The sequence below is a fragment of the Carya illinoinensis genome, chromosome 4 (assembly GCF_018687715.1).
Source record: "Carya illinoinensis cultivar Pawnee chromosome 4, C.illinoinensisPawnee_v1, whole genome shotgun sequence".
Classification (NCBI taxonomy): Eukaryota; Viridiplantae; Streptophyta; class Magnoliopsida; order Fagales; family Juglandaceae; genus Carya; species Carya illinoinensis.
The window spans coordinates 7072884-7097168 of NC_056755.1; the positions used below are offsets into that span (position 1 = coordinate 7072884).

A 24285-nucleotide genomic window follows, 5' to 3' on the forward strand; every position below is an offset into this window, starting at 1 on the left:
TTATTTGGTTTCTTACATTTCTTTCTGATTTTGGTATACCACATCCTAACAGTGCTCAATTATTATGTGATAGTCAGGCTGCTTTGCACATTGCTGCCAATCCAGTCTCTCGTGAACGGACGAACACTGGACTGCCACTTCATTCATGACAACATTCAACCTAGGATCATCAAGACCTTTTATTTGGTTTCTCATCACCAACTTGCTGATGTTCTGACCAAACCTCTTGTTCATCAATAATTTCATAATTTAATTACCAAGATGGGAAATTTAATCACCAAGATGGGAGTACATTCTATCTATTCTCCATCTTATTCTCCATCTTGAATGGGGGGTATCACATATATATTTTATACTTTAATACATGTGTCATGTTAATTAGTATTTTATTTGTACATAGTATAAATACTCTACCTTTACTTTTACTTTTACTTGTAAGACATTCGGACTACTATTCATTTAAGAAGTAAAATACATTTTGCGGTTTTCCTCTAGTAGGGTTTCGTCTCTTCCCCTTCCCTTAGGGTTTTGTCGTTACACATACCACATAGGATGGTGAAGAAGTCTCATCACCTTAGAAATGATATATGCAATTCTGGAATATACAGTTTTACAGTTTTCACGTATTTCCTTTGAAAAATATAGATAAATATGAAATTCACATGATAAAAAATTATTTTTTTAATGGGAGACCCAAATTTTTTTAAAGGGAGCATGTGGGAAGTGCGCACTCCATAATTGTATATAATATTAATCCATATATAAAGATTCACTTACGTACTATGAGGACTATTATATTTATATAAAGAAAAATTTTACTCATTATCTATACACTATAGGCCACACATGATTTTTTTTTTACTAAATGTGTGGTATATGGATGATGAATAAAAGAACTCAATTAGTTTAAGAAAAATAAAGCCAAAAAAACTTTAAAGAAAAATTTAAAAAAAAAAAAGAAAAAAAAAGTGTGGTGTGTGGGAATCATGATGAGTATCAAAACTATTTTTTTATTTTTTTCCTTAGCAAATATGTGGTGTATAAATAATGAGTAGAAGAAATCCTTTAATTTAGCATTACACAAAACAAAACATACATATTTTAGTTCACAATGCCAATAACACAAGTGGAATAATTAAAGGAAGAGAGGCACCGAATTAATAATGGCATATGGAAATTAAAAAAATAATAATATTAAGTACAGTATTTTTAATTTAAAAAATAATATATATATATATATATATTTTCACAAGAAATAAAAGCATGCATTCAACAAGATTTTGCTAAGTTATAGCCCATAACCTTATTAATTTCTTGTTGGGCTAGCCCACGATTAAGAGACTTCCAAGGCTCGGCTAGTCAGTACTCTGCGGGATTCAAATATTTACCTAATCCCAGTTAGAAACAAACCGCTTTCAAACTGCCTTCCGAGCATAGTTCTTTTTCTTTCTTTTTTTCACAATAATTCTTTAAACGGGTGGGTATTGTATGCAAAAAAATTTAAAATGAGAAATATTTAGTTTTCTTACAAAAGTAAATACAGAAACTGACATAGATTGTTAAATTATTTTTATTATAAAGTAGATATAACCGTATTATACAAAATTATATCAGTTTGTAAATTCAGTTTTGTAAGATTTCTTTGTAGCAGTAGTACTTTTTAGTTTAAATTGATTAATTTATAAAAAGAAATGGCCAAGATAAAAGTAAAGATAAAATTAATATTTTAATTATGTCATCACAAAATATTTTTATTATATTGAAAATATATCTTTGAAGCCATTTTCTTAAAATCCAATGAAACAAATTGCTTTTTTCTCTCTTTTACAATATTATGATACCTAAAATTGGATTTAGATTTTCACTCATTTTTGTTTGAAATTTAGGAGTAAACATAAATAAATCGATATACAAAATGGGTCTACATCTTTAATTTAACGAGTGAAGCTAGATATAATTATAGAGTATATAAATGTTATACAATCGTCTTGAAAAATAATAGAGTCCACTATTAAAAAAATTGTTATTTTAATATGGATATCATATTTATTCATTTTTTTTTTCAAAAAAATTATGCAGCACTTGCACACTTCACAATTACTAATATCATTTCTCTAAATTATCCACCTAACACTGTCTAGGAGATTCACATGAAAATAAATAAAACGTTACAAGATTTCTATGGTGTTTATATCTCCGCCACATTTTAAGTCTTGAACACGAATAATAACTCCACGCACTCAATCCCCTTAAGCATTTGAGTACTGCTTTGGTTATCACTTATATTAATGTTAATAGTTTATGGGACAACTGAACATTGTTTTTTTCATTTATTGCTATTTGTCTTTATTTTTTTAGTTCTTTTATTTTATTTTATTTTTATAGTGACGAGTAATGATATACACGATACTCTTCACAATACTTTTCACAATAAATGATATAAAATAAAGATATTTTTGTAAAATGATGTTACTTTTCTATAGTATTTTACAATATTATCTCTCATTTTAAAACATGATTGTGAAATATATTGTAAAAAATATTGTGTGTTTATCAATTTTTTCTCTCACATGTGTAATTAAAAGAGGCCTAAAAATTCCTATTTATTTATAGTTACGTGTACATGCTCGGTTCGGTTAGTCATTTGCTGGAGCACTGAAATTCGTAAAGTCAAGCTAAACCCTACACTGCCCTTAGTTCGTGATCCTATTTAATACTTCTTTATCTCGAATACAGTAAGTAGTTTAATTATTGGTAATTTAATATTATTTGTTTTTGGCACTATTTTATTAGCTCAGTGGCATTTATTTTCCTTCAATTTGAGCATATTTTTCTTCTCCCCAGGAGAGGGGTTATTTAGGTTGCTGGCTAGGGAAAAAGACAACTCCTTACCTGATGAATCAAAAGGTAGTAGGTCTCAGACAAAATAATAAAAAATAATGATGAAATAGGTCGTTTGCCTTGCAATAAAGCTCACACCCAGCAGGGAAAACCACCTAACTAATGTTTATGATGACCAAGATATGGTACCAAAGCATGCAAAAGCACCTAATTATTAATACCAACGTTCATGACCCATACATTGTACCAAAGTCATGTTATTAATCCGGGTGGGGGTCCAATATTGCACACCCCGAGAAAAGGGAAGACAAGTTGAGCACATGATTCTAACAAGAAGGTTGTGGTATAAAGTACTCCTTTTGCTAATTCAATTGGGAGTTAAGAAGGGTAGGAGTTGAGTACACCGGCCTAGCTCAAAGAAAGATGTGTTAGTTTAAACACAGATCAAGAATTCAGGTCAAAGACTGAAAGGGTGGCGTGTACAACATATAGCTGGCAAGTGGCAAGCCCACTGGCCACCATACGAAATTTCAGAAAGGAAATGCTGATATATATAGGCCAGAGTCATTTTGAGTCTGACACGATAAATTGTTTTTCTTTATATTTAGCTTAACAGCTGTATATCCAACAAGATGAATATTGCCTCCGAGAGAGAGAGAGAGAGAGAGAGCACATGTCCCCACGTGTTCCTACCTTTTTTTTTTTTTTTTATATGAGAAATGTTCCTACTCATTTTAAGTGGTGGTTGATCCCAAACGAGGCATCCAATAATGAATGCAGCAGCTTTATGCATGCTGCTCAGTGAAAAGAGAAAAGTCACCTTAATATATCGTGCTCTGTAGGGAGAGGACATGATATATATATATATCTTTTTAGGCCTGGTATACATCTACGATATATAATACCGTACATTAATTTTTTTATAAATTATTTTATCTCATTTTATTTTAAAAATTTTATTATAATTTAAAATATTTCATTTTATCTCATTTAATCTTATATGGCTTAATTATGGGGCATATGTGTTTTGTTGGGCCACCGCTGTCTCATTGATTATTCAAGGGCACATATCAAGCACTACGGTTTTGGTCCAATAATGTTTTTCCAGTATTCTACCTTGTACCGCAGGCTCTCTTAAAAGACAGAGTTCTACTTTGTCACTGAAATTTTTTGAATAAGAATTGTAAGTTTTAAAATTAAATATTAAAATATTTAATATTATTATTGTATTAAAATTTAAAAAAATTAAAAAAAAGTTGAATTATTTATTATATTTTGTATGAAAATTTAAAAAAATTATAATGATGAGATGAGGATTTTATATTTGAGATGAGAATTTCATGTGGCCAAGTAGAAGGCAAAAGTAAAAAGAGACAGAAAAAAAAGAAGAAGAAGAAGAAGAGAAGAAAATGAAATAAGTGTAAGTCGATTAAAGAAAAAAAAATAAAGTATTTTTACCATATTGAAATGTGGATGTTTAATTTAATTAGGACATTCCAAAAAAAAAAAAAAAACAACTTCATGCATATTATGTGTGTTCTTTCAACTTTATATGTAGAATTTTAGAATCATTAATTATTCACGATCTTCATGTGATCGGAATACATTAAAATTATTAAATGGAAGTAGCAGCAAGCCAAAACCGTAAAGGCCGCATTGAAACCCCAACCTAAAAGATGGCTCCCTAATAAGTGAGGATGACGAGCCACAGCAGACAGTACTGAAGTACAGGGTCATCTATGTCATTTACACCATAAAGCCTCGTGCTTTTATGCGAGCCAAAAGTAAACCATGATGTGATTCACTCATGTCCCCGTACAAATACAATGTATGGTTTGATTAAAATATTAACGAGAAGCTTCTTCTACTATGTACTGTAACGTTGGCATCAATTCTTTATCTACACAATCTTCAACTTCTCACTTGCAGACCCTTTACCAGAATCTTTTTAGTGTTTTAAGCTGGAAAATTACAAGGTTTTAACTGTACCACACCTCCTTTGCTTTCAGAATATTCTTGAATTGAGCTTAGTAGAGGACCAAACTATCTTTCCTGAAATCTAAGTGAGGTGAGTGAGTGAGATTTGGGATGAGGATTCTCTGAGATCTGAAATATATATACATACATACATACATATATATAAGACAGAAAAACATGTTCAAGTCATGGAGCAAGAAGAAAACGGTCAAAGCTGTATTCAAAATGGAGTTTCAGGCAACTCAGGTACGAATTTTGGGAAGTGAAAGAAAAGAGTGTTTCTTCCTGTTACTATTTTCTAGATGGGCTTTGTTTTAGTTGGGTGTGATTGGTTTGACTTGATCTGTGAAATATACATGGAAATGCATATAGAATGGATAGTGTGATGGAGCAATTTACCTGGTTCTTGCATCTCCATTTTTTCAGGTGCCAAAGCTGAAAAAATCTACATTGATGATATCTTTGGTGCCGGAGGATGTTGGAAAGCCAACGGTGAGACTAGAGAGAGCTGCAGTTCAGGATGGAACCTGTTATTGGGAGAATCCTATATATGAGAAAGTGAAATTCATCAAAGATCCCAAAACAGGGAATCTCAACGAGAAGATCTACCATTTCATTGTTTCAACTGTATGGCATTGTCGCCGCTTCTCAGTTTTGATTCTACTTTCAGAGTGGGTTTTCATGGCAAGTTGATGTGTTCTTGCAGGGATCATCGAAATCTGGTTATCTCGGAGAAGCTTCATTTGATTTTACAGATTTTGCCGCAGAAGCCAAGCCATCCACGGTTTCTCTGCCCCTCAAGTTTGCCAACTCTGGCGCCGTCCTACACGTAACTTACAAACACAATAAAAAATTATTAGAACTGCATCTTCATTGGATTCTAGTTTCTTCTGTGATTCCTGATATTTGAAATAATTATTGAGACAGGTGACAATTCAGAAGATGGAGGAAGCTACTGATCAAAAGTAAGTGGAAGCTTGCTTTTTTCTTCTCTTCTTTTGTTCTCTGTTAAAAAAGTCAAATTACATGATTAAGATTTTGAACACAGAGACGGTGAAGCTCCATCGCTTTCCCATGACGAAGACCTGAAGAACCAACCAGGGAATTGCAGTACGGATGAGAACTTGAACAATTTTGCTAAAGTAAGGTCTCGGGTCATGTACCTGTTAATATTTTCCTATAGCAAGTTCAGGAGCAGAACAACAATTTCAATAAGCTTAAAATGGCACAATATCAAAATAGTAGAAATATATGGCATCCTTTGAAGAGTCATTGTAGAATTCTTTGTTGATTGCTGTACAGGATTGGCATCGGAATGGAACCATGTCTCAAATATCTGAACAAAATGGCATCTCCAGAGCATCTACTGGTTCTAGTGCCACATTAGCATCATACTGGGATACCAGCTCTATACAAAGTACTCAACAAGATCCTGGATTGAGGAGTAATAGCATTCATCATGAACCTACCAGCTTGCGGACACATATCAGACGGAATTCCATGCCTCAGAAGGGAATTCTTGATTCCATAATCACAAAAAATCATGTGCATCGGAGGTCAAACACGGATTGCTCAATGGATTCAGCTTCATACGGAAGTTTAGTTGACTCAATAAACAGCCCCGAGGACAACCTTCCAGGAGAAAGGTTGCAAGAGGCATCAGATGATGCCATCAAAAAGTTCAAAAATGAAATTGCTGCTCTGATGAGGCAAGCAGAAGTATCAGAAATGGAACTAGAGTCACTTCGGAGACAAATTGTGAAAGAGAGGAAACAAGCAGGAGACACCCTATCGAGAAATATTTTTAGCCTCAAAGAGGAGAAAGATGCACTCAAAATAGAATGTGAACAGCTCAAGTCACTGCATAAACGTAATAACGAGGCAGAAGCTCTGAAAACGTTGCAGTCTGAGATTACAGGTGCAAGAGTTCAATTAGAAGCAATGAGGCAAGAGCTTAATTATGAAAAGAATATAAATAAGGATCTTCAGTTACAGCTGCAGAAGACACAAGACTCAAATGCCGATTTAATTCATGCAGTGAGAGATCTTGAAGAAATGCTGGAGAGAAAAAATAGGGAAATAAGGGATCTTTCCAGCTCCAAAATGAATGGGGATAAAAATTCAACACTCGAAGAATTGGCTAAAGAGCATGATAATTCGGAGGAAGTAGATTTGTTGAAGCAGAATATCAGAGACCTGAATGGGGAAATAGAATTCTACAAGAAACACAAGGAAGATCTAGATATGCATATGAAACAGCTAGTCTTGGACTATGAGCTTTTGAAGCAGGAAAACCATGATATCTCATTGAAGTTGGAGAAGAAGCAGGTAAAAGAACAAATGATACAAAATGAATATTTGGCGGCTATGGAAACAATAAAAGGACTTGAATCTCAGATAGAGAGATTAGAAGGAAAATTCAAGAAGCAGACAGAGGAATTCTCAGAATCTTTGGTCTCCATAAATGAACTTGAAATCCAGGTTCAGAATTTAGAAACAGAACTGGAGAAGCAGGCACAGGAATTTGAAGAAAATCTCAATAACATGACATGTGCCAAAACTGAGCAGGAACAGAGAGCCATCCGAGCAGAGGAGGGCTTGAGGAAGACCAGGTGGAACAATGCTGCTACGGCTGAGCGTCTCCAGGAGGAGTTTAGAAGGCTTTCAGTGGAAATGGCATCTAAGCTTGATGAGAATGAGAAGCAAGCCACAAAAGCACTGACAGAAGCTAGAGAATTGCGTCTGCAGAAAATAAATTTGGAAGAACTGCTCGAAAAAGCCAATGAAGAGCTTGGACTAATCAAACATCAGAATGAAGTAAAACAGCAACAGCTTTTGAACCAAATACATTTAGATGAAAATAAGATAGAGGAGATGTCATTGGAACTAGACCAAAAGTCCATGCAACTCGAATATGCACAAAAGCATGAGAGGGAAGACCATGAGGCTTTCTTGATGGATATCCAAATGCTTAGAGCAGAGGTAGAAAGGCTCACAAAAGAAAAGTATAACTTCTCTGAGCAGGTGGATAGGGAACAAATTAAGACATATGTTGGTGAAAAGGAGATGCTCATGCAAACATGGAACAAAGAAAGGGGTGATTTGGAGAAAAAATTAGCTTCAGCAAGGAAGGAAACAGAAAAAATACATGAAGAGTTTATTGCTATGAGGTCCTTAAAAGATGAGAAGGAAGCGATGAGTAATGATCTGCAGTCAGAAGTGGAAAACCTTAGAGCTCGGCATAATGAGTTAAAACATGTCTTGGACAAAGAAGAATTGGAGAAGGAAAACTTAAGGAGGCAAATATTTCAAATTAAATATCAGCTACAGAAGGAAGAAGAAATGACCGGTATGGAGAAAAAGCTCATGAACTGCAATGGACAGTCTGAAGAAAGAGAAAATGCCCTGGAAAACCCACTGCTTTCTAAAATGGGTGCTATCGAAGACAAGTCATTGCAGAAAGAAGATAATGTGGTACCACATGAAAGGTACAAGCATTGGATCTTAGGTTCATATAATTTTAATTCAATCTGTTGCACCTTTACAAGTACCCTGTTATGGATATATTTAGCTTTCAAGCTGTCACATTTTATTCGCATAGGTGCGCTTGTCATAGGAGACAAAGTTGAGTTACTGATTGTTTTCTTGTATATATTTTTTATTTCTCTCTTTTATTTTATTTTTTTAACAGGGGAGGAGATATCCACTCTGAGAAAGAGGTGAAGGTCTCCAGTTTCTATGCTGGGGACAACAACAATTATACCAAATTGTTATCTGAAGTGGCATTGCTGAAGCAAAGGAACAAATATATGGAAAGAGAGTTGAAAGAAATGGAAGAGAGATATTCAGAGATAAGTCTCAAGTTCGCAGAGGTTGAAGGTGAAAGGCAACAACTAGTGATGACTGTACGAAACCTCAAGAATGGAAAGAAGAATTAGCATTCTATAACATTCTGGATATAAGAACCATGGAGCCTCGCATTAGTGCAGCAGCAAGATATGGTTAAACAATTGAGCACCAAAACCAGGTGTGACCATCATCTTCATTGAACTGTGGTCAAGAAAACAATGTAAAGTTTGTGAAGTAACACTTTCCTATGCGTGTCTTGCTCATCAAGTTTAGGGACAATACAAGATTACTAGAAAATCAACCATTGTCCTGATATGCTCAGCAGCAGATCAAGGATCAGGATCTGCATTCCTATAGATCTGGTCAAGAAGAATGTATTTTTTCAATTATCATCGACACATTTCTTACATGATATAGCCTTTACTTACTCATTTATGATATTCATCTGGATAAAATAGTTGCAGGAGACACCATCTAATCTCTGGAATTTGACACTGTAAAATGTTTTTATTGCTCATAATGACAGTGAAACAAATATTGACATGGTTTATGATTTCTTTTGTTAAAAAGTTATAAGATGACCAAAATTACTGAATTAATTGCCGTCAATGAATTCATACTCGTACAAAACTGTTGGTTTTTGGATCAAATGGCATCCCTATCAGCCATAAATAAGGGTTAAAGGGCGAACCAAGAGTTTCAAAAACAGGTATGCGTCTTGGAATACCATTTCAGATTCACGTCATATAACCACTTATAAATATCGATACTGAGTTTGGTTGAGCAGATTTGGATTTCTCATGGAATCCCAATACTGTGAAACTATAAATGCTTTCTCAATATAATGGTTTTACTTTTCTATGTCCAATTAATTCTACATTCGGGGGCTTAAGGAACTATGTGATTCCCATATTCAGAGTCATATGACACTCTAAAATGAAGAATTATACAGAGATCCCATTATAGGAAAACACAGCATGAAAAAAATCTCTTAAAGGTTTGTAGCCTTGTCAAAAGTAAAAATATCGACCATGTTCACTACTATTTTGAAGAGCTTCTCAAAAATTAACATCAGCTTCATGTTTTAGATGTGTGGTTATTGACAATAAACAGACCATCCAAGTAAAAGGAAAAGGAAAAAAAGAGAAGTGAATTGCACTTATCCATCATTTGTATAAATACAAATTAGAGAAACTTTAAAGATAGGAGGATATTGCTACTAATCCCATACCGAGCAGCATTGATTACTTGAACTTAAAGTATAGGGGGAACATTGCAACTGGCCTCATAGTTTTTTAATAAGCATTGTGTGTCAACGGCATGTTTCTCGGTATTGGTAAATGGAGAACCAGTGGGCTTCTTTAACAGTTCGCGAGGGCTACGACAAGGAGATCCATTATCACCACTTTTATTTGTAGTAGTCATGGAGGCTCTGAGTAAAATGGTGACGGCGGCTGTAGGAGGAGGGTTCTTCTCTGGTTTCTCTGTGGGAGATTCACATAGCCAAACTATTATTTCTCACGTTTTATTTGCAGATGATACCTTGCTGTTGTGTGAGGCAAATGTTGGACATATTCAATCATTGAAGGCCATTCTACTTTGTTTTGAAGCTATTTCTGGATTGAAGATTAATCTTGATAAGACAGAAATGGTCGCAGTAGGGTTGTAAGTAACATGAACAGATTGGCTAACATATTGGGATGCGTGGTCTCTTCCTTGCCAATGAAGTATCTTGGGCTCCCATTGGGGGCTTCTTTCAAAGCTAAGTCTATTTGGGATGGGGTTTTGGAAAAATTTGAGCGTAGGTTGGCTGGTTGGAAAAGGTTATATTTATCCAAAGGGGGGCGGCTCACTCTTATTAAGAGCACTTTCTCAAATCTTTCCACGTACTATTTGTCTCTATTCCCTCTTCCTGCTAGCATTGCATGTAGAATGGAAAAACTTCAACGTGATTTTTTATGGAGTGGAATAGGAGAGGAGTTTAAGTTTCATTTAGTGGGTTGGGATAAGGTGTGCAATTCCTTGAGAGATGGCGGACTGGGGGTTAGGAATGTGAGGATTCTTAATAGGTCTTTACTAGGAAAATGGCTTTGGCGATATAACAATGAGAGTGGAGCTTTATGGAAGGGGTGATAGATTTGAAATATGGTCGTGAAATGGGGAGTTGGTGTTCAAAAGAGGGAAGGGGGTCCTATGGAGTGGGGTTGTGGAAGTTCATACGGAAAGGATGGGATTCTTTTGCTAGTAATACTCGATTGAGCTTGGGGGATGGAAGAAGGATACGCTTTTGGAAGGATTGTTGGGTGGGTGACACAGTGTTGCAGGAGGCTTATCCCGCTATTTACAGTATTGCAAGGGATCCAGATGCCATGGTAGCTGATTTGAGGGTAACTATACAAAGTTCACAAGAGTGGAATATCAGCCTAAATCGGGAGGTACACGACTGGGAAGTGAACATGCTGATGGATTTTTTTAACTTGCTGTATAACATTCCTGTTGCTGCCACAACTGAAGATGTGATGATTTGGAGACCTTCTAGGAAAGGAAAATTCACAGTACGCTCGTTTTATAATTCTATTATTGTGCAACAAGGACATCCTTTCCCTTGGAAGAACATTTGGAGGACTAAAGCACCAACAAAGGCTGCCTTTTTTGTGTGGACAGCAGCCTTAGGCAAGATACTGACTAATGATAATCTGAGGAGAAGGGGCCTTGTTATCACGGACTGGTGTTGTATGTGTCAGAAGAGTGGGGAAACGGTGGATCATCTACTTTTACACTGTGAGTTTGCTAGAGACATGTGGAACTACTTTTTCAGCAAGATGGAAATAGCATGGGTGATGCCAGGCCGGGTGGTTGATCTTCTGGCATGCTGGAGAGGTATTACTGGGACATCACAGATTGCAGCTGTTTGGAAAATGGCCCCTATTTGTATTCTTTGGTGTATTTGGAGTGAACGTAACGAAAGACTCTTTGAGGACCATGAACGTTCCTTGGAAGAGTTTAGGAGTTTCTTTTGGAAGACTCTATTTATGTGGGCTATTGGGTTGGATTTAAATGGGCTTAGTTTTCATGATTGTCTTGTAACTGTTATTAGTTCTTAAAAAGGTGTATGCTTTTGTATACCTCTAGTGTACTTGGGCTAAGCCTATCCTTTTATCAATGAAATATCATATTACTTATCAAAAAAAAAAAGTTTTTTAATAAGCAACTGGCCTTATAGTTTAGGGTAGGAACATGGAATTTACCAAATATAATGTGTGGTAACGGAACTACAGGCACAAATTTTGGAAACTATCATCTACATAAAATTGTCAACTTTTGTCCTTATTTCTGCCAGTTTGAAGTAATTTGAGATCCGAAACTGGTTTGACATTTCGGTATCGTTGAGCCTAAACCAGAATGCATCAGTGAAGTCAGTTCAATACTATTGGCCATATATTCTATTGTAGCATAGTTAGGCTATCAAGTTTGATGTTGGAACTTACCATTAAGAGGCCAACTTTAGATGTGCTTCAGACTGTGATGTAACATACTACTAATGGCACGGTTAGCGTATCAGATGTGATATTGAAGCTTACTATTGAGACGCCCTTTATTTATATGCTTCGAAACATGTTGCAATGTCTGTCTAAAACAGATGCACTCTAGCTGGATGCAAAAAACCAAGTTAAACGTGAGTCATCATACTTCAAATATCATTCTATTATTAGACTAAGAAAAGGCGCTGCTGTTATTGTGCCAGGTTTCAGAACCAACCAGAAGTTTTCTCGTCACGATCTTAAATTAATTGATGTTGCTGAAAAACTTCCTCGGCATCGTTATAGTTGATTCCGAAACTTTTTACTCAGACCATGAGTTCCATCACTCCAGACCAGCTTACTTTGGCTTCCACTTCCATTCATTGCAAAAGATAGCGTCTGAAGTTGGTTGAGTCTTAATATATTTAAAGATAAATAAAACTGCTGCGAAGTTACATAGAACACAAAGGCAACCGTCTATGAACTGAAAAGGGAGTGTAGACAAACCTTTCGTGCTCTCTTGTCAGAAGGGGTCCGTGTGGGAAAAACAGATGATGAAGCTTTTTTATTTTTGGATGAGTTTGATGACTCAACAGATTTCTTCTGCCTCTTTTGTTCAGGTCTAGGCATGCTGCTTCCTTGGTACTTGAAAAATTCAAGAATAGAGGGACTTTTTCTCTTAGAAACTTTTGATATATTCCCCGAATACCCTAAACAAGGAGAAGATGTGTCACATGGAAGGGACTGCTGACGCAATCTGCTTTTTTCCCTGATTCTGTTAAGAAATTCTATCGTCCAGGGTGAATTCTGTTGCGGATGAGTTGAACTGAGAGCATTTGAGAGCGGTGTTGCCCCATAAGATGATATCTTGTTCTCTTGGAATGCTAACCCCATTGAATCTGCTGCAGTTCTCTCTGTTGAGCCCTCTTCTAAGAGCACTTGGTAATCATTGGCTACTTCTGGGAAATTTTGCCTCTGAACTTTCTTAAAACTCCAGATATCTGAATTTGAGTTAACCTCAGCAGCCACTGAGCAAGTTGCGTGACTGCTTTTACCAAATGACAATTTTCTAGCAGTTTTAGACTTTCTTGTCAAGTAATTATCCATCTCAGGCACAGAAAGTGAGAATTTCATGGAACTACCAATAGAGGAAAAATCCTGACCTGATACGGGACTATCAGTAAGGTCAATAACTTCACCAATAATGTCCCCACTCTGATTCTCAGATTTCCTCATGCCATGCCAATCCAAATTGTTCATCATAGCTGTATCTGATACCTGATTATGACCAGGCATTATATCACTCAAAGAGAAATAGGGCTTTTTTATTTCATTTGGCATCTGCGGACTCTTAGAGAACTGAGAATCCCATGGATTGGGAAAACTGGAGGGATTTGTCAACATATCCATATCCAATCCCTGTTTTTGACCAAAAATCCCATTCGGAAGTGTACTAGGTTTTCTGAACTCATCCAATATCTTAGGATCTTTTGACATCCACATATTATTTGGCTTGGACAATGGAGAAGGATCCAAGGCGTCATCGGGGAATTTGTATAATGTCTCGAAATTCACTAATGCATCCATATGTAAGTCAATTTTGTGAGGGCTACTGCTGTGTTTTCGTCTTCTTCCAGAACCAATATTAAAATGACACTTTTCTGAGTCAGGGCCAGAAGATACTGAGGAGCAGTCTGTCATTATTGATTTAGAATCCTCCCGCTCACCATATTTGCACAAAGCACTAAACAATGTGAGACTCTCTTCAGAAACATTATATTTTTGGATTGCACGGGTCCTGCATTCAGGTGTCCATTCAAGAAATTCAATGAGAACGCCTCCTGAAGACAATATAGCGTGAGCCATCAAAGGATTAATGGAAGGAAATTTTGTGAGAAACGACTCTGCAAGAGTTTCTGACTCAGGCATTTTAGGATATAGGCCCTTGGTCAACTTAGTGGCATAACTGATGCAGCTCAATATAATTTCATCAGTCATCTCAGATGAATAGGAGCAAAAGATCTGTAAATCAATTCCCAGGCTCGCTGCTGCAGCATAGAGTCCATCTGATGATTCCATTATGTTGGAAAGGAAGCTGATTTCTCCCTCGAAGACCTGAGGGAAAAAAAAAAAGAAACACTTTTTTTAGTAAGTAATAATAAATTTCATCTTGTAACTAGCTATTCTAGATTATTCTACCTCACCATTAAAATATGAACTATATATCCAGTTTAATTCATAAAATGTAGGAGTCACAATGGAATGCTGATGGTAGGCTAACACCTCCCCCCCCCCCCCCCCCCCAACAAAAAAAAAACAACAAAAGAAAATATATCAATAATTTTCTCCCGGTGGTAGCATATGAATGAGGTCAGATTTACCATTCTTATTCAAAATATTCCAAAATCCTCAAAGAAAAAAAATCTAAAAGAAGACACATGTATGTTTTTGAGTATTATTTTGCCTCTCGAGGCAAGGGCTTAAAAGAGTTAATATGAGTAGGGTACTGCTCAAGCTTTGCTCATCATCTTAGGAGAATTGCGTGAACAATCAAGTAAAGCCAAAGAATAGGTTGCTCCAGATCTGCTTGTATTTTCTAGAGTCTAAACAGAAGGCTCCTCAAATAGCCCTCACCAAGATCATGTCAACTGAAGCTCGAGTTGCTCAGTTTTGTATTACAGCCTGACTGGAGAATGCATTATTTTTTCCATGGAACCATTTGAAAAATGAAAGATCAGATATATCTAGCGCCCTAAAGGTAAGCCATATAGATACAGAAATTACCAGAAAGCAGCCACTGAAAGTAAAACTCAGCAATGTTAAAACATTTGATGCAACATTCTCAATGCACAAAGGTAAGCAAGAAGAAGCCTCATCTAATGCAGCTGCTTTCTTTCCAATGTTTCTGCAATCATACCACACTAGGCAAATAGCAGAACTGATTATAACATCCACAGGCAAATCTGAATCTCGTTCCACAACTTGTGCTCCTTCGTTCTCCATTGCAAGAATTCTTTGGTAGGTACTTCTTCTAGATACTATCATTTGCTTATCAAAGTTTTGTGTGTTCACAATAATGATTCTTTCAGGGGAAGGTACCATGATTTGTGAAACATTCTCTGATTCCATAGCAAATGGCACTGTAGGAACTGGCAGAGGCATACAGCAAGCTTCTGCTTCATCTGCAGCTCCCAAGGGTCCCATAGTGAACTTGCCTTCAATGGGCAAAAAGTTTATCAGTTTCTCTAGCTTTTGGATGTTCATATTCTCGCTCTCTTCCTAGGATACAACAAGTGTTAGCATAGTTGTCTAGAGATTTAAATAAGCCCACAAACTGATAAGTCAACATGAACCGAGAACTGGCATTACCCTTAAAATGAGATGATTAATTGCAATAAAAAGATAGAACATCAATTTAGCAGATTGGTATCATGAACTTCTAACCCATTATTGAAAGTAGCCTCAAATTTGATGTTATCTAATGCTCATGCGACAAACCATATTGTTGTTTGTTTTTTTAAGCTTGAAAATAATATCAGATCAAAATGCCACTGATTTTTTCTAAGTCAATTTGTCTTGTTAAAGGGAGAAAATGACTAATTCTTGTTGGCAATAAGAAAGTATCAGTATTATGTTCCAATTTACCACCAGCACATTTTCTAGCTTTTATTGATCTCGTTAGATTATAGGTTGCAAGTATTTTATTCTCTGCGGCAACTTCATGCCATGTTTTAAATAGGATTAAATTTTACTTTACAGAATGGAATAGTCAACCTAAAAAATGGGAACTTGGTCAAATGGTTAATATACACACAAGTGCACATCATAAAAGGGGAAATATTTGGACAAGCAATATGCTTGTCTCCCTTCCCAGAACACTGTTGTGGCAGGACCAACATTGAGTGATGGCCTTTTTTCTAATTGCTACTTGTTTTCCAGATAACTTGCTACCACATCAAGGTACAGATAACTTGCTACCGCATCAAGGTAAAGCCTGAACAGACTAAAGCCCTACGTCAATTAATGGATCTAACCCCATGTCTGCCTGATGAAAATTTTAATTATTAACATTTTTTATCTCTTCCACAATGTTATTGCAAGGTAACATCCATACCAGACAGTTCCAGCGTCATATTCAGTTTCCATTTCATTCTGCTCATGATGAATATCAAATTGAATAGCACATATCAAACTTTAACTTAAAACAAAAAAAATATATATATATCGGGGATTTTGTCAAAATTGGTAGATGCTACAAAGTTAATTAGATAGAGCCTCTGTCACCTACGAAGTGATAACTTTCAAATTCAGGATATTGAAGTTAGAAAGCTTTTGGTTGAAAGAAATCAGGTACACTTTTGTATTTCATAGACATGCAAGTCAAAGCCGACATATTCTTAACATGTAACAATCTATATTTATCTTCTAATATTTCACTTTAGTCAAAAACTGTGCAACATAAATATGAACAAATATGAATAAGAACTAATTTATGCCCACTGACAGGTGATTAGCAAAGACATACATGTAATTTGACAAATAGAAATATTAACATATAACAATTTATATTTATCTTCTAATATTTCACTTTACTCAAAAACCGTGCAACATAAATATGAACAAATATGAATGAGAACTAATTTATGCCCACTGACATGTGACAGGTGATTAGCAAAGACATGCATGTAATTTGACAGATAGAAATAGGAATAGACAAATAAGAAATATGTTTTTATGTATGTGGGGAGATTTACCATTGTCATGTAGGGCAGAGTTAACGTTGCCATCTCTGTAATCCGGGGCATATCAACACCTTCACAGAGTGCTTTGGAAGTACTAGATTTATCCAGTTCCACTTTCAAGAAGTGAAGTCGAGGAAACCCTACCAACTTTGGGGAAAGACAGTTTATTCTAGATGAGCCACACGAACCACCATATTCCAAGATGACGCCGAATTTGTTGAAGGGAAACGATGCAGAAACATGCCTTGAGGAAAGATAAGCAATTATTATTTAAAGCTTCTGAACTCCTTAACGATAAGTACAGTTTGCCACAGGAATTTCACGTATATGGAGGAGTTCTCCACAAAACATGATTAATCTAGATTTTTTTTTTTTTAAAAAAAAAAAAAGATACTCTAGAAACATAAGTTTCTGAACTATCATAAAAACAGATAATTATGAAAACAACATGCAGGAATGGCTTGATTCCAAGTCCAATATCAGTATATATTTTAATTCAGAAAGAAAATGAGAGAAATTGCTATGGAAATAAAATATAACAAGGATAAATTAGACGTGAGTTCAACATAGCAAGGATTAGAAAGGCATTGATCAGAGACTTTTTTCATGCAGGAAGCATTTTACAAGCTAAACATGCTTAAAAACCTTTTTCACAGGAAGGACAAAAGAAGCTAGATATATCAGAAACTTCGAGTAGTATAAAGACAACTATGATACTGTTCAGAACGGAAAAGAATAATTTACTGCCATAACTAAAGGCAAATGCAGAGCTCTACAATCTACCATTGGTGGTCATGTCTTATTATATCTTGCGACTACCACAATATCAACCACATTTCCCACAAATGGGATTCTGTAGATAATGGATAACTACATTATGAGACTAGAACTTACTCATGGGATACCAATAGGCAATCTGCAACCAGCAAGGCATCCATTCTAGCATTGATGAAGTCTTCATCATTTTTAAGTAGATCTGATTGATTTGCATGTGCATAATAATTTTCAAACTCACTAAATGATAATCCCACTGACATCAACAAACTCCTCAATGACCACCAGAAAATTTCTTCAGCCACAATCAACACTTTCAAATTACCCTGGGTAGTGCTTGAATGCAAAATCTCCTGGATAAATGTCAGGGACGGATGTGAGCTAGTTATTTCTCTCTCAACCTTCCTGCCTGCATCTTCAATCAAGGGCCATAGGTTGCCTAGTCTCGATCTCAAGAATTCCAAACTATGGCATAACTTGTCTACGTATTGGTGAGTTGGATGGATTCCATAAAAACACACGTACCAAGCCATCTGTTTAAGTGCACATAAGGTAAAAAATACCTTAATATTTTCATCTCTGTGAGAGGTGGTTCCTTGTGCGTTTATTTTCTTAATGCAGTCCATCAATTTTTGTTTTGGAAGGCTGAGCAATTTAAAATTTTCTTCAGCTAGAAATGGGATATATGTCTTTATCATCTCTCTTTCATTCTGCAAGATGGATAGATAGCTCTTTTCAAAGTTGTCTACGATGGCCACAATAATATCAGACAGCTTAACTCCATATGACACAACATCACAATGATGCAATTGTACTCCAGTGGATGCACATGCTGTGCTTGAGTTACTGGATGGAACCTCAGAAAATGTAGCATCAGCAACAACTGCCTTAATAGCAGAGTCACTATATTCCCCAGCGCTAGCTTTCCGAGGATTCAAGAAAAAATCAAGATCATTGAATTGTGACATAGACTTGAATAACAAAAACGCTCTCTCAGCATCCTTTTCGGCTAATTGTTCACCATTTCCAGGATTCAGACATTCATCATCCAGCAATTTTTTTGAAATATCTCCCACATCATGAGCAGTTGACACAGATATGCCATGATGAAGTAAGTTTAACGATTCCTTCTTTTCTTCTATCTTTGGCCTATTCAAAACATTATCTGAGAAAACAATTTCAAATACTAACTTCCCATCATCAAAAGACCCCAAATCAAAATCAAAGGTTGGTGAATCTACATCCTCCAACATACTATGATAGGAAGAATAAATTCTAGAGTTGCATTTATCTTCCTCCAAAAGATGCCAATCCAAGTATATCTCATCAGATGCAGATCGAGGCAGTTGTTCTAAGCCAGCTAGTATATCCTCAATAATGGAGCACAGTGACCTTATCTTTTCATCATCAGAGAAAAGAGGTACAGGCAATGATTTGAATGTGTTATCAACCAAAGCTAGCTCATAACTAACAATCAATTCATTGAAATTTTTGAAGTTCATGTCTTCCGTGAACAACCAGTCACACTTTTCTGGTTCATATGCCGTCTGTCTGTTAAAGACAGCCCCAAAAAGTTGAGATGAGTCCACATCAAGAAACTGAAGTTCCTGAAAAATTACAGGAGTCACTGCCAATAAACAGTCAAGTTGCGATTTCCCTTTACATGAGGGGTTTCCTTGAATCTGTGAATGTTCCACCATGCTTATGAAGTCCATTTCAGGGAAATTTTCCATGGCTGCCAACTCATGATCAGGGCAATCCTTTGATAGACAATGAGCTAGAAGAAACTGTGATATATCACATGCCCTAGACCCCAAAAGTTCCTCAACATTGTTGACCATGTTATCTTTCTGAAGCCAACTTAGGTGTTCAGCATTTTCAAGAAGTGAAAGAAGTTCTTCCTCTATAGACAAGCATGTCAAAGTTCCTAAACTTGTCTCATCAACTTCAAGGGAAGGAAAAAGGCTTTGACGACAGCATATTTGATCCTGAACAGAACGATCATCTTCCAAGACATAAGCCTTTTGCTCCATGGTGTATTTTGACGTAAAATCTTCAACTGAATAAATCAGTCCTTGAACTTCGCAAGGGTCCTGCATTCTTAACTCTTGCCTAAGCATTTCCTGCAAGAAATACCAAGCTCAGAAACAGATCAAGCCGTGATTTATGCTTCTGTGAATCCTAAACAAATGCAAAACAACAATAACACATATATGATGCTTGGATACTATTAGATTCCATGCAAAACGTCTTCTTATAAAATATGCTAATTTTGTGAGGCAGCAATAATGAACAAAGTATCTATGGAAATACTTTCAAAGGGAAATTTTATTGAGCACCCACCAACTACTACCCTTTTATCAATTGCACTCCAAACCACCAAAACTAATAACTTGGTACCCAAAACTACTGCTTTCCCTCAATTTTCATCTCATTGTCCATCTGACAGATAAATTGTGATGGAACCCTAGATTTAGAGTGAATTATCTAAAATATCTCACCGTAAATTTAAAATTACTTAAATACCCTCATTTAAAGTAAAAAATATATAATAAAGAGAATGTTGGCCACCCCCGAGGTGTCTCTACCACAACTCAAGTGACCCAGATTGGGCCGCTCAAGATCTGGCAAGTCACAAGGTGGCCCTGGCCAACCACTCCTTAATGGGTTGATTGGATGGAGTTGCAAATTGAAAGAAATTGTATTTTAGAGTACCAAATTGTTGGTTTTGCTAATTATGGAGTGCAATTTGAAAAATGATGGCAGTTTGAGGGTGCACAATAAAATATATCCTATTTTAAATGAATAAATTAGCTCATTATTCCACTTTCTTTAGACCAACCAATGATCAAGTTTCACCGGATTCCTGTTGCCACAAAGCCTAAACCTACAGGCAGATGCACACAGGAACTGTAAGGAAACTGAAAAATGTTAAGCATGATACTTAATCCTATTCAAGCCTTAAAACCAGTTTTATCCTTTGTTGCAAATCAATGATTGAAATAAAATAGACAGCAAGAATGATCAATCACAAATGATGCTAACGGCAGGTATAATGACTCCTAATCTGTAACCTAGAGCCTGCAATGTTCATGCTAAAGGATCAGAGTTAATTCACCCATCAAATATAGGAAGCCAAACTAATAGTTTTTTTTTTTTTAAATTTTATTTTATTTATACAAGTGGGAATCCAAGCTAAAAGTTTATTTCAAGGTAAATAACTTTCATTTGGCTTTATTTTTGGGAAATATAGATAATACCAATACAAAAGAGAAATAGATAATACCAATACAAAAGTAGTCAGGAAATAGATATATAGAAAGAAAAAGAGAAACAAAAAAGGAGGGATACTCAATAATGTCTCTTTCAGACAATTTGAAACCAAACAACAACTACACATGCATGCACACAAACTACACTTTTACTGCGAAAGCAGACCTGTACTGGTTTGCACACTGAAAAAAAGAAGGAAAAAGAACAACTTAAATCAACCTATTTGATATGGTAACTTTTAGTACCTTACTCCTATAGCCACTACAGCTTCAAAAAGAAAACAAGTACAGAATTAGAGGCATTATTCATCCAAGGTATTGGATTTTACTGACAAATTATCCAACATGGTGAACAGCTTCAAACAGTCTGAGGCGAAGCAAATTATAAGGGTAAAAATTATTACAAAGACTACAAGTTACAGGGTTGTTAACATAAATACCAGACAATTTTCAATTTCTGGAACTCCAGACAGAATTTGTACATCCTCTTCCTCAAAAAAACAGACATTTTCCTGCAATGTACAGACACAATTAGGATGCCAGGAGCATATCTTAATAAGTTTCAAAAATATGTAGAAACCAAATAATCAATATTGTTGTGGATACTTTATTACCAACAATGCATCCAACTCTGGTGTTTCAAATTGGATAACATCACATCTGCTTGCATCCTTATCATCAACAGCAATTCCATTAGCCTTCTGCAGTAATGAGTCATACTTAAAGAAAACCCCCTAGAAAGACCAAAAAGGAGTATGACATGAAACCAGCAACAGATTCATTGTCTTACTTTTGCCAATACACTCTCTAGAGTTTCATATCCAAAAGTTGTTTGGCCATCCACTTCCCTCTCTGTGGAGAAAATACCGTTCTCTTGATGCAACTCAACACAAACTATATAAACTAAAAAGGAACCGCGATGAACTTAAAGTAACAGGTATTTCAAAAATATTTTGATCAAAATTCTACGAATGTATGTTCAGATTTAAAATCTTTTGCTCCCACGGGTTGTCATCAAAGCAAGAACTACCCGCGGGGAGAGAGAGAGAGCACTTAAGCTTGAAATAGCAGTTTTAAGAAGAAAAACGAGTTGAAGAAGAATCATTTTCTTTCCTCCTTTTGATTTTTAAGAGAGAGAAAAAGAGAGTGAGAGGAGGAAAAAATCCAACGGACAAAATTTAAAGTGTGACTCCAACATCTTTGGTGTCGCCAGTTTGACATATACCGGAGCGAAATAGCTCCGAGCAACCGGTTGACCTAATCAAAGTCAATGTTTTAGCTTCAATATCGTTTAACACAAATGAATTTTCTTATCCAACAGAGCAGATCTTCACATTCAAAAACGGTTTTTTGAAAAATTTAAATCAAGAAATGGCGGACTGCAACCAAGTTAAATTAGATCAGATTTGCTGATTCGGCCCTAGAAGACATAATTTAGAGTTTCCAGTCATATTCCACAGCAGAATTAAACGATTGAGAAAAACTCAACAATAAAAAAAAAAAAAAAAAAAAAAAAAAAAAAAAAAAAAAAAAAAAAAAAAAAAAAAACACTTCTAGAATCAAATTGAGCTAAACCAAGCTTAAGCTTACTTTTATTTTCAATAACCAAATCCTAACAACCTCACATAAAAAATTCTACAAAAATCTTCAGTGCACACGATTTCACAGCAGAATCTACCGACAATCACATATAGTAATCTGGCCGTTTTTACCTGCACAAGCCAATTCTCGTCGAAGCAAGCTTTTCCACTCCAAGACGGAACATTGACGTCAAAGTCTCCGAGATTGGCATCGTCAATAATTTGAGGAAGAACGGCGGAGGAGAACTTAGAGAGAGCGGAGTCGATGGGAAAATGGTGGATTCGAAGTGAGTAGTCGAGGGGCGAGAGGAAGGGGATGAGATCAGGGAGGGTGGAGAGAGTGGGAGGAGGGAGGTGAGGGACTGGGAGGCGGAGGAAGGTCGGGAGTTCTAGGTTTTCGCTCGGAGAGAAGTAGTCGACGTTGAGGTGCATTTCACTTTGAAAGAGAGACAGAGTAAGAGAAACTGGAGAGCAAGATGCAACGGACTTCTTCCGAATAGAATTGAATTGAATTTTGGCGGTCTAAAAGAAGCGATAGGTATTTATAGCGGGAAGGAGCGTAAGCTCTCTCTCGGAGTCGCGTTGTTGGCGTGCATTACCCGCTGCCATTTGTAACGTGCTGAAAGCCTGAAACAATTGTAGTTTGACGGGAAAGTGTAAATTTTCTAAAATAAAATAATTAAATTTTTTTAAAAAATCACACTTTATTACCTCAAATTACATCTTTTTTTTAAATGTGATCACTAATACTCCAAGCTATTCAAAACCTATTTCATTTAATATTTTTATTTTTTCTATGAAGTCTATGAATAATTTAATTAGTTTAATAAAAAAATTAAAAAAATAATTTTAAAATATATAAAATGTGTAGTGTGAGATAATGAATATCATTTCTCTTGACTTAATCCCTAACTCTAAATAAAAAGTTTTATGGTATCCTACATTACACAAAATTGACAGTTAAATCCTAAACGAGAGAATAAATAGCAAAATGAGTGATTGTTTGAAAGAGAAATGATATTTACAGTCGTGATTGTGTAAGTAGCGCATAATCTTTTTAAAAAAAGTAAAAATTAATATGAGACTTACATGAAAAAAAATAACTTTTTAATCGTAGACCCTACTTTTTTTTAAAATAATTGCACGATGTTTACACATTTCATGACTATATATAGTATTATTTTGGATGAAATGAAACTGTGAAACATTAGCAATTCAATACGAGTGAGAGTTTAAGGTTGAGGAATGGTTTTGTCGTGAAGTTTTGTTAACTTATGACATGCAACAAAATTAATTGAAAAAATCCTTTTCGTAATTAACATGTATATTTCAATGTGATATGGCAAGGAAATTAATGATATCAAACTCCTAAATTAAAAGACCCAACAAAGGAACTAGATGATAAGCGCAACCTTTTTTATTATTATTTATAATTTTTTATATAATTATATTTTAAATTATATGCATTTTTATAAAATAAAAATAACATCATTTAATAAAAATTAAGTATCAAAACTATCATTCCTTCTGTACTCTTTTCACACAGCATCATACAATTCTCGAGATTCCTGTAATTTGCATCGTAAAATGTAACAAGTGTAATTGTGAGTCGAAAAATTTTAAATATAAGCCCATATACTATATATTATATATTTTTTTATTTTGTTAAATATTTAGTATATAGATAATAAATTAATAAATAGAAGAATTTAATTAGTTTAAGAAGAAT

General features: G+C 35.4%; 2 protein-coding genes across 5 annotated transcripts; one reads left to right on the top strand and one right to left on the bottom strand.

Annotated features, from left to right (window-relative positions):
• Nucleotides 1-4376: 4376 nt before the first annotated feature.
• On the bottom strand, nucleotides 4377-23192 carry LOC122307096 (protein SHORTAGE IN CHIASMATA 1). 4 transcript variants are annotated; one of them, XM_043119719.1, is made up of 12 exons: nucleotides 22689-23192; nucleotides 21767-21853; nucleotides 21591-21677; nucleotides 21417-21488; nucleotides 17825-19827; nucleotides 16943-17174; nucleotides 14973-15467; nucleotides 12696-14303; nucleotides 12427-12587; nucleotides 5428-12318; nucleotides 5218-5326; nucleotides 4377-4900 (listed from the first exon to the last, which is right to left on the bottom strand). In XM_043119719.1, exons 1-9 carry the CDS (start codon nucleotides 22986-22988, stop codon nucleotides 12489-12491), a joined length of 4983 nt encoding a protein of 1660 aa, XP_042975653.1. In that variant the 5' UTR covers nucleotides 22989-23192; the 3' UTR covers nucleotides 4377-4900; nucleotides 5218-5326; nucleotides 5428-12318; nucleotides 12427-12488. The 4 variants fall into 4 exon arrangements, with proteins under 4 accessions (XP_042975653.1, XP_042975655.1, XP_042975657.1 ...); XM_043119721.1 differs by having other exon boundaries at nucleotides 5218-5345; XM_043119723.1 differs by having other exon boundaries at nucleotides 21583-21677; nucleotides 21767-21879; nucleotides 22689-22809.
• On the top strand, nucleotides 4894-9107 carry LOC122307097 (centromere-associated protein E). The gene is made up of 7 exons (XM_043119724.1): nucleotides 4894-5064; nucleotides 5245-5445; nucleotides 5525-5647; nucleotides 5746-5783; nucleotides 5867-5960; nucleotides 6121-8306; nucleotides 8510-9107. The coding sequence occupies exons 1-7, from the start codon at nucleotides 4996-4998 to the stop codon at nucleotides 8754-8756; spliced, it is 2958 nt and encodes a 985-aa protein (XP_042975658.1). The 5' UTR covers nucleotides 4894-4995; the 3' UTR covers nucleotides 8757-9107.
• Nucleotides 23193-24285: the final 1093 nt, after the last annotated feature.

What these genes read in the sequence shown, in the direction of transcription:
- LOC122307097 (XM_043119724.1), top strand. Translation starts at nt 4,996, where the DNA reads ATGTTCAAGTCATGGAGCAAGAAGAAAACGGTCAAAGCTGTATTCAAA. An exon ending in ACTCTGGCGCCGTCCTACAC is followed by an intron (nt 5,648 to 5,745) that starts GTAACTTACAAA and finishes TTATTGAGACAG; the next exon opens with GTGACAATTCAGAAGATGGA. An exon ending in ACTTGAACAATTTTGCTAAA is followed by an intron (nt 5,961 to 6,120) that starts GTAAGGTCTCGG and finishes ATTGCTGTACAG; the next exon opens with GATTGGCATCGGAATGGAAC.
- LOC122307096 (XM_043119719.1), bottom strand. Translation starts at nt 22,988, where the DNA reads ATGCACCTCAACGTCGACTACTTCTCTCCGAGCGAAAACCTAGAACTC. An exon ending in CAGAGTTGGATGCATTGTTG is followed by an intron (nt 21,489 to 21,590) that starts GTAATAAAGTAT and finishes TGTACATTGCAG; the next exon opens with GAAAATGTCTGTTTTTTTGA. An exon ending in TGCCTATTGGTATCCCATGA is followed by an intron (nt 17,175 to 17,824) that starts GTAAGTTCTAGT and finishes TCTTTCCTCAAG; the next exon opens with GCATGTTTCTGCATCGTTTC.